Below are 15,836 nucleotides of genomic sequence, written 5' to 3' on the forward strand. Positions count from 1 at the left end.
GTCAGCATTTCACTTCATGTCTTTGTGCCCTGTAAATTCTCAGGGGTAGCCAGTGCAGGAAAAACAAGAAAAGCCCTCTGCAAAGCCATGGGAAGAGATTATTCCTACCCTGACTTAAATCTCAGCTCCATCTGCTGGATCCTACTGCAGTAGTATAACAAAAAGCACTGTTATGGTGAAATTACATTGTCTCATGTGTGTTACCAGGCTTCCTCCTAGCTCAGCCAGAAAGCTGCCATGTTGGCTACAGATTCAGAGTTTCTGTAACCTACTTGTGCAAGATTCAGGATTTGGCTTCTGGTGGTGTGGCGCATCCCTCTGTTAATTAAAAGCACATGTCCACATAAGGAATGCAGTGCTTCAAATGTGAACTTCATGTAATTATGAAAGCAGTAGGAGATAAGAATAATTGTTTTCAGCTCCAGATGTCCTGTATTCTTCAGCACTGCAGGAAGATTAAGTGAAAGTCGAGTAGGGCAATAACAAAGTTCAAATGCACAGCAGGAAACTGATGTTGACCAAAGTACTGTAGGATCTAATGGAGTTCAAAGAAAATTCCTTTCCATATTCCTAGTCACCAAAGAGGTTTCTCACTATCGTTATAAACACATCCATTTCATGAGCCTGATTACACACCAAGTGGGTGGTTTGCATAGCTATCAACCAACAAGGCTGAACTCCCTTGTGCTGTAAACTGTTTTAATGAGAGGGGAGCTACAGCATTTTATGTGAAATGATTTGGTTCTCTGTTTAACTCGCTTTGTTAAAGACTCCGTTCCCCATCACAAAACACATACACTGCATGACATGGTAAGGGCAATTTACAACATATTAAACATGTTGAAAGAGTGCTTTCTAGAAGTCTCAGTAAATGCAATCAACTGGCATGTCGTGTCCATGTGTGGGCTTAGGGTTGAAATAAAGGAAAATTCAGTGGAGGATTAGGGAAAAGGCAAGAAAAACTAATTGAATAGGGAGTCTACAATGGTAGTACTTTGCCAGATTAATGAGTCACTGTTTGCCGTGCTGCTAAGGCCCATGAGACTGTTAGAAACTCAAAGGAAGCCGTGAAGTATTGCAAGTGTGTCTTAGTAGGCAGAGCAACAGCATTGCTCAATTTAGGAGTACAACTCCACTCTCTCAATAGGCTGCATGAGTTCCAGAATCACACAGGCTTCTTGCTTATTGTCCCAGGCACTGGGGCTGCACCTCCTCCGAAGCAGCTGTGTTAAGGCCACAGGGAGGAGATTTTGTCGTTTAGTGCAGGTCCTAAAGGGGAACTATGTAGCATTTAAGCATGGCAGTCCAAAATTGTGAACCTGTAACCCCTCACTGCAGCTGTTGCTCAGTCCTGAAGTTTCCTCAGCTGTTTGCACTGAATTTCTACAGGTGCCAAACGTGCTGTTTCGGGTATGTTTGGTGCTTCTTTCCTTATATCCTTGGAGAGTCATGCTGAGAACACAGCAAGACCTTAAAAGGCAGAGGTAGTCAGTCATCCCCTTTTTAAAAGGCCAGAGGGGTGGTGCCCAAGTTGTGTTCGACCCTTATGTGCCTGAGAGCTACAAACCCACCCTTCTAGGGCAGAGCACACTAATCTCACAGCACTAGAGGGAGATGGCATTCCCGTCACTTTTCATCTCAGCTTTTCTGCTTCACAAAAAGGAGTTACAATTGCACGGGGTCTAGGAGAGAGTGTGACTTTCTAGCCTATTGTTAAGGCATTTATTTATACAGAAACATAGGATTTCTAAGCCCAGCTTCAATGCTTGTTTATGCGTACTTCAGATTAGTCCGTCAAAAACCAGTATTGGGAAGTATTTTATGTAATGCTTTCAGTATTTTATGTAACACTTTCAGTAATAAAGTTGGCATGGAAAAGTAAGAATGTAGGAGTGGAACTGTTGATGGTGTAAGCATGGAAGGGAGGTTCTCTATCAACATAGGAGGACCAAATACTACACTGGAAGGACTAGAGAGGAATTGATGTAATAGGAATGTGGTGAAATTTAGGCCGTGCACATATGTGCTAACAGCAAGAATTTCTGATATAGAGTGATAAATGGAACTGTTACTGGAGAAGAGTCCAGATATACTGAACAATCAGAGGATGATTATGAAACGTTAGTACTTCTGGTAGAGACAGGACAATACTTGCACTTCCATGCAGAATACTGGTAAGACCAAATCTGAGAAAAAATGATGATCAAAAATAAGACTGAGAGAGTCTGATTTCTACCTCTTAGGACATTAGAGGGTTAATTGCCAAAAGAAAGAACACCTATTTCTGCAAAAAGCTTATTCATCCATGTATAATTGTCTATGAATCCATGAAGCTAGAAACAATATAGAGGTTCCTATATATCAACAGAATAAGGCTCATAGCCTTCCAACAGAAGGAATAGGAAACCCAGTTGGTTTGAGGTGGAACTCAGCAAGTTTAATAAAGATATTACCTGGCACGGCTGCCTGTATTCGGAAGGACTGGACTTAATGGCCCAAGAGATCCTCTCTGATGACAGTTCCCCTCAGATCCAGTTTGTTTGTCATTTCTGCTGAAATGCCGATGTATTTGGAGGGAACGCTAGCAAATGGGGAAAAAATGCCAGTTTCTTGTATAAAGTTGTGGAGCTCTTCCAGAACCCCCTGGCTGATTTGGCTGGAGGAGATGAACCCTTGGCAGGATCTCCATCACTGGGGAGTTCTTAATGATACACAGGGTGAAATCCTGGCCCCTGTGAAGTTGATGGAAGTTTAGCTATTAATTTCTGTGAGGCCAGGATTTCACCCTGGAAAGGGAGTCAAAAGTACATGCATGCTTTCAGAGACAGAGTGGCTGATTAAATACATCTGGTGCACTGCTCTTTTATCAATCATTGATAAAATAGTGCCTTTTAAATATAAACTTTGGGTAAGCTTAACCGCAAAATTCAAACATGTCCCATTACAAGCCTTAAAAGCAAAATTTGTCTGCTTTTTGTCTGAAAAGAACAGAAATCGTGGTTAAAAACCCCACATACCCGTACCCATCCACTCCAAACCCCTGTAGTACTTGATGTTCCGCTGAAATGAGTGATTAAAGCATAGAAAAGCCAGTAAAAATATTTCTAGGTGATACACGAAACTTTATCCTCTAAGGATGTCATCCAAAACTACGTTCCTCCTCATTTGATTCCTGAGCAGTTAAACACCAGCTAGGAGTTCATCTGGATTTCAGCACGGGCCGTGCTTTCGCGGTGCCACCCAGCACTGCCACTTCTGACGTCCCAGAGGGGCTCAGGGCGGGCAGCGAGCCCCCCGTCCGCGCTCGCTCGAATCACGACGCGTGGATATCGACGGGGCCGGACACCCCGCACAGTGCCGTGCAGGAGGACAGAGAGGGCTTGGAAAACATTCGCCCAGGCCCCGCGTTTAACCTGACACGTCTAGGGTGTGATGCAGAGCCTCGCCACGGTGCGTGACCTGGCGAAGCAGGAGACACGCACGTCCCCACCGTGCGCCTCTCTGGAACGGGCATGTGAACCGTGCAGCGCCGGCACCGCCGGCCGGGACAAGCGAAACCGCTGTGGGCAGGGCAGCCTCCTTGCTCGCCCTGCCCAGCCTGGCATCTGAAGGACAGCCTTCCTCCCGGCCGCCCTCCCAAACCAGAGCGGGACCTTCCCCGGTGAGTGCCGCCCCGCCCGCGGCAGCTCCCGCCGCTGAATTTGCTCCGGTCCCTTAATTGTTTCGCTCTCACCAAGAACTTTGTTTACAGTCCCTTGTACGGCGAGCTGCATCCCCCTCTTATGCTTGCTCCGGGCTGGTGTCCGCCGCAGTCCCGTCCGGCAGTCGGGAGGTAAGGCTCGCCTCGGCACGGCACGGCACGGCTCAGCACACCATACTATACTGTAGCATGGTCTGGCACGGCTCAGCTCAGCCTGGCACGGCACGACTCGGCACGGCATAGCACGGCTCGGCTCGGCTGGCAGCCGCTGGACCCGCTCGCCCGGCGCGGCGGTCGCGCCCCCGCCGGCTCTCGGTGCCCGCGGGGGCTCCGGCCCCGCTGCTGCCGCGGGCAGCGCCCGGGGCCCGGCTCGCCGCGCCGGGCTTGCTCGGGCACTCCAGGGAGCCTCTCCGCTCCGGCCGGCGGGTCCGGAGGCGGTTCCTAGCACCGCTCCCTCCTGCGTGGCACAGGGCTTCTCCCGGGGGATGAAGTGGTAGAAGGAAAAGCTTCGGGGTCTCCGCGGTCGGAGCTGCTCCCCGCGGAGTTGTGCCTTTTCGTTACTGGCGGGCTGTGTAGCAGCAAGCGGGCGTAAAGCTTTCCGTGCTTCTTCGCGTCTCTTCTGCCGGGCAGAGGTGTTCGGGGACAGGCGTGACACGCGGTGGTTTGCCCTAGGTGTGCGTGGCGTTTTACAGACGCGTTTGCAAGTTTGGCAATCTGCAGATAACAAAGTTTGTTTGTGGAGCGGTTTGGTTGGCTCCCATCCTACCCTCCTGAGAAACGAAAAAGGTGCGAGAGCTTAAATCTGGTAATCGTATTACCCAAAAACTTGGTGGTGGAAACTTACGGCATCCTGAGGGTCAGGCAGTTGGCATGGGTGTGATGCGTTCTTCTCCTACCCCTGTAGTTCAGGGCCTGATCCTGGAGTCTCGTAAGTACAAATTCTAGTTATGTATTTCCAGGAGCGTTCACATGGGCAAGAGCTGCGGGATTGTGTTCAGGATTGCTATAATCTGTTAAATTCCAAATGAACTCTGGCTCTTCTCTAAATACAGAAGGACTCCTTATGCTGTTTTCCATAGTCACTTTAATGCAAAACCAAGTGTGAAGCATGAGCATTATGATTTATTGGAATTTTAGATAAGCAAAAAAGGGTATCTGAAATACATGTAAGACAGAGAGAATCAGGTCCAGAGCCTGAAGGCAGGAATGTGTCCCACTGGTTCTGAGTAAAATGCAAAAAAGGAGAAAGGATTGTAGTGGCTGAGAAATACCAGCTCTTTGCACTTGCACAGGGATATTCAGTATGTGGGAAGCCTCCTGAGAGAGCACCACATGAAATCATTGAGAGTTAAAATATTGGAAGCTTAATGTATAGATTTCATGTGTTTCTGCTTCTCAGCTTTGTGGTGAGGGACACAAGGAGGAGGGAAGAAATCCTGTCTAAAAAAAGTTGCTGTCAGTCAGATTTTTTGATAGACATTCATTTAAAAAAAATTACCTAAACTGTATGGAGTCAAGGACAAATACAAATAAATTGTATGTATTTGACAGACTAATTAATCTTTTCGAAGAATGATGCTAGCAGAGTGGCTTAGGGGGCAGAATTGCACTAGGAAGAGCTTTTCAAACAAATGTAACCATTCTTGTAATACGAGTGGAAGCTGACTGCAAGATAATTTCAGAGGTCTGCTTTTGTTTTAATGTAATCTAGATAATTTATCTAAAGTGGTGTTTGGGGGTTTTTTTCTGCATTTCCCTCCAAACTTTTCAAAAAATTAAACTAATTTCTAGGTAGTGTGCACAAGAATATAGTCAAGGAGACAAGGAGACTTCCTTATTATTATCTAACTTCAATAATCGGCTAAATATACTTCAGCTATGTCACAGGCTTGTTCCAAGGATCATCTAGAGAAGAACAGCAGCAGTTTGTGCCTGTAAATGTTTGTGCTTGTGAAATGATAGCATGGTCTAAATAACTTAAAAAGAGAAAAAGCCCTTAAAGTTTATCATTATATGAACTTATTGTCATGAATTTATTCTCATCCCCACTTGGGACTCCTGCTTCAGTGTCAAAATGATCTTCCATAATCATGCATATGTAGAAAGGGAATGTTGAATAAGATTAGCAACATAAATCTCTGCTGCTTCATAAGTTTTACCCAGCTGCTTGGTGATTTCACAGCTGTTTCTGCAGTTGATAACAATTTCCATCGCTCTGCTTTCTGCAGAGTTGTCACACTGCTCTGCCTGCAGATTCTGCCTTGTCCCTATTTGAGTTATGAATCTTATTTTAAAAAATCCGATAACAGAAATGAATAGTAAATATAATGGACTTACGTTTATTACAGTGAGTTTTTGGACTCAGTTTGCCTTTTTTTCTGAGAGACATTTTCAGATTATATTACTTAGGTTTTGTTATAGTAGAATAGATTTTAAAGGGTTTTTTAGTGGGAAGCTTGTTGTCACTGTCAGTTTACAGCTAGGAAAACCAAGGCACGGGGAGATGAAGTGATTTGCTCAAAGAAACTGGAGACATAGAGGAGGCAAAACCCCAAGTATTCTGAGCTGTGATTCACATAGGCGAAGTGGGCGATAGAAACGAAGTTAAATGAGATTTATAACTATAGAAATTTGTGTGCATTACCTTTTCCTACCTAGCTCTTTCTGGGGGACTTGCCTGGGTTGTGACGCTCATCATCGAGACATCGCATCATCAAAGGAAAATGTTACATAGGGCCAGAAATGGGTGGCTGCTGCCAAGAAAAGAGGCAGAAGCCACTAGGAGAGCCAGAGGGAGAACATCTCCTGGTTCAGTTAGGTTAGGAGCAGGAGTCAGCATACAGCGGCAGCTTTTCCATGCAGGAGTTTTTTTCTTAAGAAGTTGATAAATATCCAACAACTTTTCTTGTAGGAAACTTCCATGCTAGAATATTGTCACCTCCAATTCATCATTCAGCAACATCTGACACTTCAAAGCCTGGAGCGGCTTTTACTGCTGCATGACTCTGCCTTGAACTGACATACAAGACATCTTAAGCAGTCTTCCTTGGCTTCCTGAGCTAAGGGATTTTTTACGATGGATTTCTCATGGACCTGGTAGGTGTGCATGCTGTTGGATTTCATGGCTTTTCAGTAAATCTCAGCTTACGCTTATTAGTGGTTAAAACATTCCTCTCCCCTTTATCCAGTGTTAGCCACAGATTGCCACAGAAACACATTCTTCCTCCAAGTCAAAGTAGCTCCTTAAGACAGTACTTCTAGTATGATTAGTGAGAGGATGCTGGTGTTGCTGGGTATCTTTGCCTAAATTTCTTGCTCTGAAACTTGAACCAAGTCACCTGTTGGCATAAGTCAGAAGTGACTTTGCTGGCAATGAGGATCTAGTGCCCTATTTTCTAGGGCTGAATACCTTTACTCACACTTCAAATAGGTTCTGTTGTTTATTTAACTTACAGTATTTCAATAGAGGTTTGTTTATTTGTTTTATATGAATGCTTGTCTGCTTACATCCTGTTACAGGCAAGAACTGTGCTCCTCAGAAATCAACAGGTATTTTGCCATTGACTTAATTTTGGTGGTTTAGGAGTTTTTTTTTAAATTCATGTTAGTTTTGACTATATAAATATATCTTCTTCATAAGTCTCTGTACAAGACATCTAAGAGATGTAATGCTCATTGGGGATGTATCTGAAACAGAGGGACAAGGACTGTAGAGACAGGAGTAAATATACTTTGATTGGATGTTAAAGTTTTTCAGCATAATCATGTTTATTACGAGCCCAATCCAAAACTTTTTCAAGTTATTGGGAAGTTTGCCTGTTTCTATGGCTGTTAGAAGAGAGTATATGGACTTTTGAATAGTTACTACAATGTATTTGGAACTAAGAGACCTTTTATATAGAAACCAGTTAAATTTTTTTCCTCCTACAAATTTAATAATAAAATGTTGAACAAATTGAATATGTTTAATGGTAAGATCAAAAAAAGGTGACATTTGGGGACCACATTCTCCCATTGTGCTGAACTTCTGTAACATTTTATGCATAAGTAATGCAGCAACATAATGACACCAGTGTGAGTCTCACTGCCATGTAAGTCATTACAGAAAATGCAGAACTTGGGCTCAGATCCATGTGGGGACAGATCGATGGCGCTCTAGAGCAACCTCATGGCTTTCCTGGGCTCTTTCAACTGATATAAAAGGTGCTTAATCATGCGTTATGATTCGAAGTACAAAGCAACAGAACCTAGGAAAACCGAGGATATCTAAGGCGTCAGCACAAATATATTTGCTTTGTCTGATAAGCACTGATCAGATCCCCTTCCTGCCCTTCGAGATACCAAGTACCTTCACAGAAACACACAGAATTACGGAATGCTTGTGGTTGGAAGGGACCTCTGGAGGTATCTGGTCCACCCCCCATCCTGCTCGAGCAGGGTCACCTAAAGAAGTTTGCCCAGGACTGGCCAGATGGCTTTTGAATATCTCCAAGGATGGAGACTTCACAGCCTCCCTGGGCAACCTGTTCCAGCGCTCAGTCACCCTCACAGTAAAAAAGTGTTTTCCTGATGTTCAGACAGAACCTCCTGTGTTTCAGTTTGTGCTCTTTGACTCTTGTGCTGTCAGTGTGCGTACTCAGTGTGTGCTCGGTTGTGTTGTGCTCAGTGTTGTCATTAGGGAGGGAAAGGCTACTCTGTCTAGCTGCTGAGCCCTTTGCAAGATTGACCCCTGAAGGTAGCTGTGTACAGCAAGATACAATATTGAGCTGAGCACTCTTCCTTAGAGAAGTAGAACAAAAGCTTTGTCAAACCAGATCTGAACTTTCCTTCTCTCATTAGGGTTCAAGGAAACTCAGACACAAACTCTCTGACTAGATACAGGGTATAGCCTGTTTGTGCGTGTGTTTAAAAATAGTGAAGTCCTCTTTCTTGCAAAACACCCAGTCATTTATATGAGGTTCCGAGATACAAAACCAAGGGCTCTCCACAATGGATGAATATATCTTAGCAACAAGGGTGGGAGTGGTGGGAAAGGAAAAGGAGAATACAAGTATCTGGCAATTAACTTCCTAGTCACAGATGTGAAGGTGATAAAAGTGATAAAAGCATTACTGCATTGCCAATGCTCTTCCTTGTTCTCTGAGCTGCGTATCATGCTGCTCATAAGAGCAAAAGCTACACAGCCCGTACTGGAGAGTGGTGCAGGAGTCCTGTAAGCTACTTGCAGGAGGAAAACCTAGTGGTTCCCGTGTCCCAGGCTCTGTTGTATGTGGTGGGGTACACCGAGCGCACAGCCTGGTCCAAGGCAGCACAGCCGTCAGAGGCTCACCGCAGACTCTGGGGCCGCCCCCACACCACCAGAGTCCCAGCGAGATGGCTGAGGTCTGTCACGGCAGCCTGTAGTGGTGGAAAGCAACGGGCTCAGCTTGCCCTGATCGGCTGGACTCCAGTTAAGCACTGGGTTCCATGGAGCCAAAGGCTATTTTGTCTCATAATGTGGAAGCAATCAAACTGTGCGTGCTGTCTGTAGGACTGAGACTGTGTATACAATATGGAGACAGGAGGACAGCAACTTACTGTAACTGAGATGAGTGAATATGACTGTAAATCTCCCTCCCACACAGTAACATGGATGTGGTTCATGGACTTATAAGGGACCCATTACTTTTGCATTAAGCTGATTTAAATGGCAAGCTGACAGTCTGGCGTTGATGTTGCTGTAACGGTAGGTTCACCAGCTTTCAGCTGGTGTTTGCTGAGTGCAGGGCACTGTCTTCATCCCCATTCCCCCCACACCCGTACCTAGTCATGACCATTTGGATTTTTTGCGAAGTAGCACTTGCACTGAGAAAGGGTTCACTGTTCAGTCCTGGTTTTTGCTGAGCCAGTTCTTGCCTATGTTATTGTGATTTGCATTGGAGCAAATCTGTGTAATGTGTGTGTATAGGTGTATATATGAAGAAACAGTGTGAGAAAGTGCGTGAGCAAGAGTAGAATTTTTAACCAAAACAGCCCGTGAACTTCACCCCCTCATCAAAAGATGTAATGCCATTGAAATCTAAATTACATCCAGAAATACTGACTTTAGGATGTAACTTAAACTGGGATTTGGCCCACAACACTTTAAGGTTGGTGTCTGTCTTAGTCTGTAACACTGTTCTTTCTAGCTCTTAGGCACCTGCTGATGACTACCATAAGATTTGATTCAGATCCTCCACAATCGGCAGTGTTACAAATAAGCTTGTGCGCAAATCCTTGTGGGGTCAGAGTGTCTGCTTGTTTGCAATCCTGAGTGGGATACTTCTGTGTCACCCATTTGTCACATAACGGTAATGCTTCTTAGTTGAACTCATGTTCTTCTCTCCACAGTGCAATGCATGCTCAGCAGAGCCTGCTGTAGCCTAAGAATTGACAAAGTCAAGACAATCAAGATGACAAACGAACCTATTAAAGAGATCCTGGGTGCTCCAAAGCATCCTGATTCTGTAACCACGGAGAAGAGTAATAACAATGACTGTGTGATAACCACCATCCCTCTTGTCAGTGAATGCCAGCTGACTGCAGCAACAGGGGGAGCAGAACTCTCCTGTTATCGCTGTACCATTCCCTTTGGTGTGGTTATCCTCATAGCCGGCATTGTGGTTACTGCTGTGGCGTACAGCTTCAATTCCCATGGATCAATCATCTCAGTGTTTGGATTAGTCCTCTTGTCATCAGGACTCCTTTTGCTGGCTTCTAGTGCAGTGTGCTGGAAAATCAGGCAGCAAAACAAGAAGGCAAAGAGGCGGGAGAGCCAGACAGCGCTTGTGGCAAATCAACGAACCTTGTTTGGTTAGAGACAACCAAGAGAAGGCTGGACAGAAGACAGAACCTTTGTAAGTCAACTTGACTATTTATCAATACGAGAGAATGCAGGTTTTAATTTAACTTTGGAAATGAACTGAAATGAAAATGGAATGGATTGAGAAATACGCTTTAAAACTCTGCAAGTGCTCTTAATATTTTTCTTACTGCAGACTTGGTAGTGATTCTTTCCAAGACGGAGGAAAAAACAGTTTTCCTTCACAGAAAAGTGTCGTCATAACTGCAATCTTCATAACTGCATTCTCCAACATGCTGATTGTGTTGGAAAGCCAACTTGTGAGAACTAAGAAAATAATTCGAACTGACTTGAAATGCCAGAGATCTCCTTAAAATACACACTGTGACATTTGACCAAGGGAGAAGTCATAGCATTTGAAGTGACTACAATCTTATGGCCAGATTGTCTGTGACTTAAATTGTAGCTCAAAAGAAAGAAAAAAAAAAAAGCAGTAACAACCAAACACACTGCAGATTGCTCAATAAGCTGATTCGTATATTTTATGTAACTTTCCCCTCCCAATATCTGTGGTACTTTCCCCCTTTTTTAAACCAACTAATATTAATATTGTTTTACTATTGAATAGAAATAGGTAGAAATGTGTAATTATATTGTCTAACCTAAATAACGAGGTATGATTATATCTTAAAACATGAGACTTTTTTTGTAAATTAATGTGGTCAGGTTTAGCACTTTTGATTATTTTGCTATAAAATTAAAAAGTAAATTTCATTAAAATAATATTCAGTGCTGCTAGACCTTTAGAAAATCTTTTTTTATTGCTATCAAGATAGCTTGTATCTTCAACTTTGACTGCTTTATGATTCTATTTTTGTAGAACAACATCTGTGACAATAACTGTGAACATATGTACTGCTGATCTCTTCCAAAAATCTCTGTAGACTATGGATTTTGATTTGACAGCCCACCCCTCTTGTAGCTTGATTAACAGGTCAGTTATTGAAAAATCGTTAACAGTCAGTTCTGCAGATGCTTACTGGTATAGCCAGTTTTAGACACAACTATTAATAATTACTTGTGGAAGCGAAGTCATCTGTGTGGTAAATGTTTGTTGAATGAGCTTTGCGTTTATGAACCTTCACGAAAAGCAGGTGCCAGGTGTCCCCTGTGTGTGTCTGAGACGTTTGATTCTGTAACTTTTGTGTTCTAGAGGTATTCCAGCTTTTCTCAGGTAATGAATAATTGAGGGGCTGGCCCCAAATTGAAATTGAAGCAAACCAGAACATTATTTCTTCATTTATGTCTTGAAGGACAAGCGGTGCTGAGCCAAGTCACAGACTTCCACCCCAGCATGTATGCGGGTGTCAGAAGGCAGAGAGGCTGCATGGAGTCCCCCTTCTTTTTTTTTTTTCTCTCTTTCTCCTTCTTTTTTTTTTTTTTTTTTTTTTATCTTCCCTTACTTTTCCAGACTCAAAAGAGCTGGATGTGATTTTTGCCTTCCACTGCTACAGCGAGCGAGGCCTGTACTAGCATGCCTCCTCTTTGCCCTCCAGAACCTCTGGCATCCACAACGGCTGTGGCGATGCCGCTGCAGAGCACACCTGCTGAACAGGTGCTGCAGGAGATAGCCTTCTGCAGGTCATCCTGGAGCCGTACGCTTCTCTTGCTGAAATCACCCAGGCATTCTGGCTTAGGTGCTGCCTTTTCCTCTGCCCTCCATGGTTTAAGCTTGTTACATCCACAACTTATCCCCGGATTTGCAAAGTGCACTTCGTGTTTTAAATAGAGCAAGCTATATGTATGGGAGGGGATGTTTGGAGTCAGTATTTGCGTTGCCACACTCCGTGGTTACCAGACGCTATAATAAAATCACTTGCATCAGAGGAAAGCTGACAACACATTTTAGCACTTCCATAGCCCTAACTTAATCACGGCAGGAAGCTTTCCTGCTGCTAGGAGAACATGTTGCGTCACCAGAACATCTGACACCGGTGTCTAATGTCAATCACTTTGCTTAAGGTCATTAAAAATATTAGGGTGTCCCCTTACGATGTACAGGTTTTGCATGAGTGACAATTCATGGGAAATGCATAGCATGATAAATAATGGAACAGGTGGACTAAAGTGGTGTCTTTCCTGTTTAAAATGAGAAAAGTGATTGACATTAGCAAAGCTGGATAAGCTAAATAGGGCTGTTTATTTTTTTTCCCCCTGGGAACACAATAGTTTTTTCTGACTCCTTCTTCCCCCTCCCCATTTCTTTTTCCTCAGTGGAATTTTGCGGGCTGCCGAGAAGAGAATTGCAGGGGCTGTAGAGATGCAGAGATTTCCGCTAGACAAGTGTAGCAGCTCAGCCCCATGATTCCCAGGCTGAGCCCAAAGCAGAAGCAGCCTGTTGCCCTCTTCAGAAGTCTTTCTCATACATGGGTCGTCCCTTTGCCATTGCTGTGATACAGGCGAACTTGCACGCGGTGTGTGGAAGGAAAGTAGAGGTGCAAGGTGAGGCTCTGCTCCAAGTAAAAAGAAAAGGCCAAACTCAGTGGAATGGAGGCAATGGGTTCTGGGGAGCAGTTTTTTCAGGAAAGGTAAATTAACAGTACGAGTCACTCTGCTGCTACTAGAGGAGATTTCCTTTCCCTTGTCTCTGCTCTCTTTTATATTTGCCCTGCATATACAAGGACACAGCAGAGTGCCTGCACCGCCCTCTGCCTTGCTAGTTGTGGGGCATCTAGGCATTAAGCAGCACGTGAGCAGTGACAGACAGCATTACAATGACCCTAGACATGATCCCCTAGCATAGCAAAGCTTCAGATGCAGCATGGTGTCCTGTAATATCAGCTAACTGACAGGTTGAGAGGCCTCTAGGTAATATGGTGCTGCTGTAGCACACAGTGCTGAGCTCAGTAGCATCAACTGTATCCTAGTGAGACAAGGGACGTGCACAAGCATTTTCATGTCAAGCAGTGAGTGAATGCCTGTGCAGGAATTCACTCTTGTTTGTCCTTTATTCAGAGATGCAAAATAGTAACTTTATGGGGAAGAAGCCCAGCACCTGGTCCTGGTGTCCTGCAGGAACAAGGCAGAGGTTGTGAACAGTTTGGTCAGAGCCCTCATGTTGCTGAAGATGTTTTCACATGTTTCATCACTAAATTGCCATGTGGCCTTAGAAACTGGCACAGACTTCTCCACCATCATTTGTATGCATTGATTTTGGGACAATCTGTAGTAGTAGTAGCATCTTTTCTGAATGACTGGTGATGATGTCCAACACAAGTCTCACAGTCTATGTTTTTTCTTCCTGCAAATATACATATTACAGACATTTTCATTACTATCCCTCTCTCTCCTTGTCCTTGTTCCAACGCAGAAACAATACATTCTTTTTAGCCCTTAAAAACCAATCATTCTGGGAGACATGCTACATGAGTACAGTGTGGCAGGCTTAGCACCTTCATTTTTCCAGAAACTGGTGGTATTGTTCGATCTGAAATGTTTTTTTACAAGGACAAATTTACAGTGCTTTTACAAGGGTCAACTCCCTCAAACTGGTCAGCTACAAACAGCAAAATTTCTGCTTCAGCTTTTGAACTCCATGACCTAACCTGGATTGATTTGGGGTTTCGAGCCTGGATGCTTGGTCATGCGGTCCACCGAGTCTTTGATACAAAGCCATTTGGAACTCCACAGTTGCTGTTTGCTGTTTCTCATGGGAACCTGAGAGGCAAAAGTCATCCTGGAGGATGCAACCCTGTGGAGATCACAACGACTTTCCAGTTCAGAAACACCTTCCCTTCTGGTGTGAAAAGGCTTTGAGTGCGACAAATGGTATTTAGGTTCTGGGAGAGGTTGGGTGGGAGCTGATGCAAATTTTATTGTCACAATTGCTTGTCTCTCCCTTCCTGAAAGCTCTGGCAGCATTGCGCAAGCAAAATTGCCCTCACAAGGATAGAAAATTATCTAATAGGGGAATTGCGCTGGTGTACTGGGCAAATGTTACGGGGATCTTAAATAATAATTTCAAAACCTAAGCACAGGAAATTGTGTCTGTAACTACACCCTGTATTGCTATTGTACACAAAGCCAGTTATAGCCCGGGACAGTATTTTAAAATAATAATCAGTTTGGTATGACAATGCTTAGTATTTGTTCAAGTCAAAACGCCCAATTTACGATTCCCCAGTCACTTAACTTGTCATGTTTTGTACGTGACTGTGGTTCTAATACCATAATTTGCCAGGTTTAAAAAAAAAAGGAGAGAGAAAGGTTAGTTTCGTGGAGTTGTGTCAAGAATTAATTTCTCTGCCTTGGACGCTTGGGAGAGCTCCTGTTACCAAACAACGAATGTACAGTATTACTGCAGCTCTACAGAACATGAACCAGGCTCAGAGAACGGAATGAAGAAAGGCCGGAGAATTTCATCAGGATCCAGAAGGGTCAGGCCAGGAGCAAGCCCTCTGGAATATCCTGTATACTTGCCTCAGCTTTCCTTATCCAGAGTCAAAGTCCAGGGCTACTGCTCCTTTAATACCTGAGATGGAGGTTGTTGCATATTATTAGTAGGTTTCACTTAATTTGTTTGTACAGTGGGCTCCAAAATAAGATCGGTAACCATCATTTTGCATACGTATTTCCAATACCTCTGATGCCTTTAGATTGTAGGACGTTTTGTCTATATCAGTATAGATCTTTGTCAATTACAAAGGGCTTTTATACATAAAAGTACATTAACATACCAGGAATTGCACTATATGATGTGAAAAATTATATAAATCCTGGCAAAACTCTTATGTGTAGACTAAATCTTACAGGCTAAACCATATGGGAGAACAATGGTCTTAAACTGCAGAATCAACTTGAATTTTTGGCTTTTATTCAGGTTGTTGATGTCACTATTAACATGACAGAGGACCTAATCCTTCCTCTTGTGAGTAGCCAGTTGGAGTCCTATTGTCCTAACTCATGCATCCAAAAATTTGCATTTGTGGCAAACATGGCATTTTTGAAAAACACTTTTTGGATTGATTGCTTTCACTTCTTAACTCTTCTGTGCTTTCTAGAGTAAGAGAAAAAAAGTATTAAACTTTAAAAACAGAGAGGAAGAGAGGAAAGAGAAGAACACACAACAGCAAATGTTGGACACTACCTAAAGTCAGGAGGGATAGTAGAGCTTTACAAAAGTGCCTTATTGGAAGGCAGAGACCTTTAAAAATATGTAAGTCTTGTTTCTGATACATCCTTGGCTATACCCTCAGTTTCATTCTTATAAAATGCCTGAAGTCCCCAGGTTAACATCAGTCTTAGATCTCACCTAAT

The 15,836-nt window shown here is 43.7% G+C and overlaps 1 protein-coding gene across 6 annotated transcripts; it reads left to right on the plus strand.

The window, feature by feature from the left end:
• Positions 1-3,368: 3,368 nt before the first annotated feature.
• TMEM100 (transmembrane protein 100) lies at positions 3,369-11,113 on the plus strand. Of its 6 annotated transcripts, none has more exons than XM_075044387.1 (4): positions 3,369-3,661; positions 3,738-3,832; positions 6,612-6,796; positions 10,070-11,113. In XM_075044387.1, the coding sequence occupies exon 4, from the start codon at positions 10,078-10,080 to the stop codon at positions 10,534-10,536; it is 459 nt and encodes a 152-aa protein (XP_074900488.1). In that variant the 5' UTR covers positions 3,369-3,661; positions 3,738-3,832; positions 6,612-6,796; positions 10,070-10,077; the 3' UTR covers positions 10,537-11,113. The 6 variants fall into 6 exon arrangements, with proteins under 6 accessions (XP_074900488.1, XP_074900489.1, XP_074900486.1 ...); XM_075044388.1 differs by having other exon boundaries at positions 3,752-3,832; XM_075044385.1 differs by having other exon boundaries at positions 3,369-3,832.
• The last annotated feature ends 4,723 nt before the right edge of the window (positions 11,114-15,836 follow it).

This window comes from Buteo buteo, chromosome 13 (genome assembly GCF_964188355.1).
Source record: "Buteo buteo chromosome 13, bButBut1.hap1.1, whole genome shotgun sequence".
In the NCBI taxonomy this organism is placed as follows: domain Eukaryota; kingdom Metazoa; phylum Chordata; class Aves; order Accipitriformes; family Accipitridae; genus Buteo; species Buteo buteo.

Bases quoted from the DNA above. Each gene is read 5' to 3' on its own strand.
- TMEM100 (XM_075044385.1), top strand. From the start codon at position 10,078: ATGCTCAGCAGAGCCTGCTGTAGCCTAAGAATTGACAAAGTCAAGACA.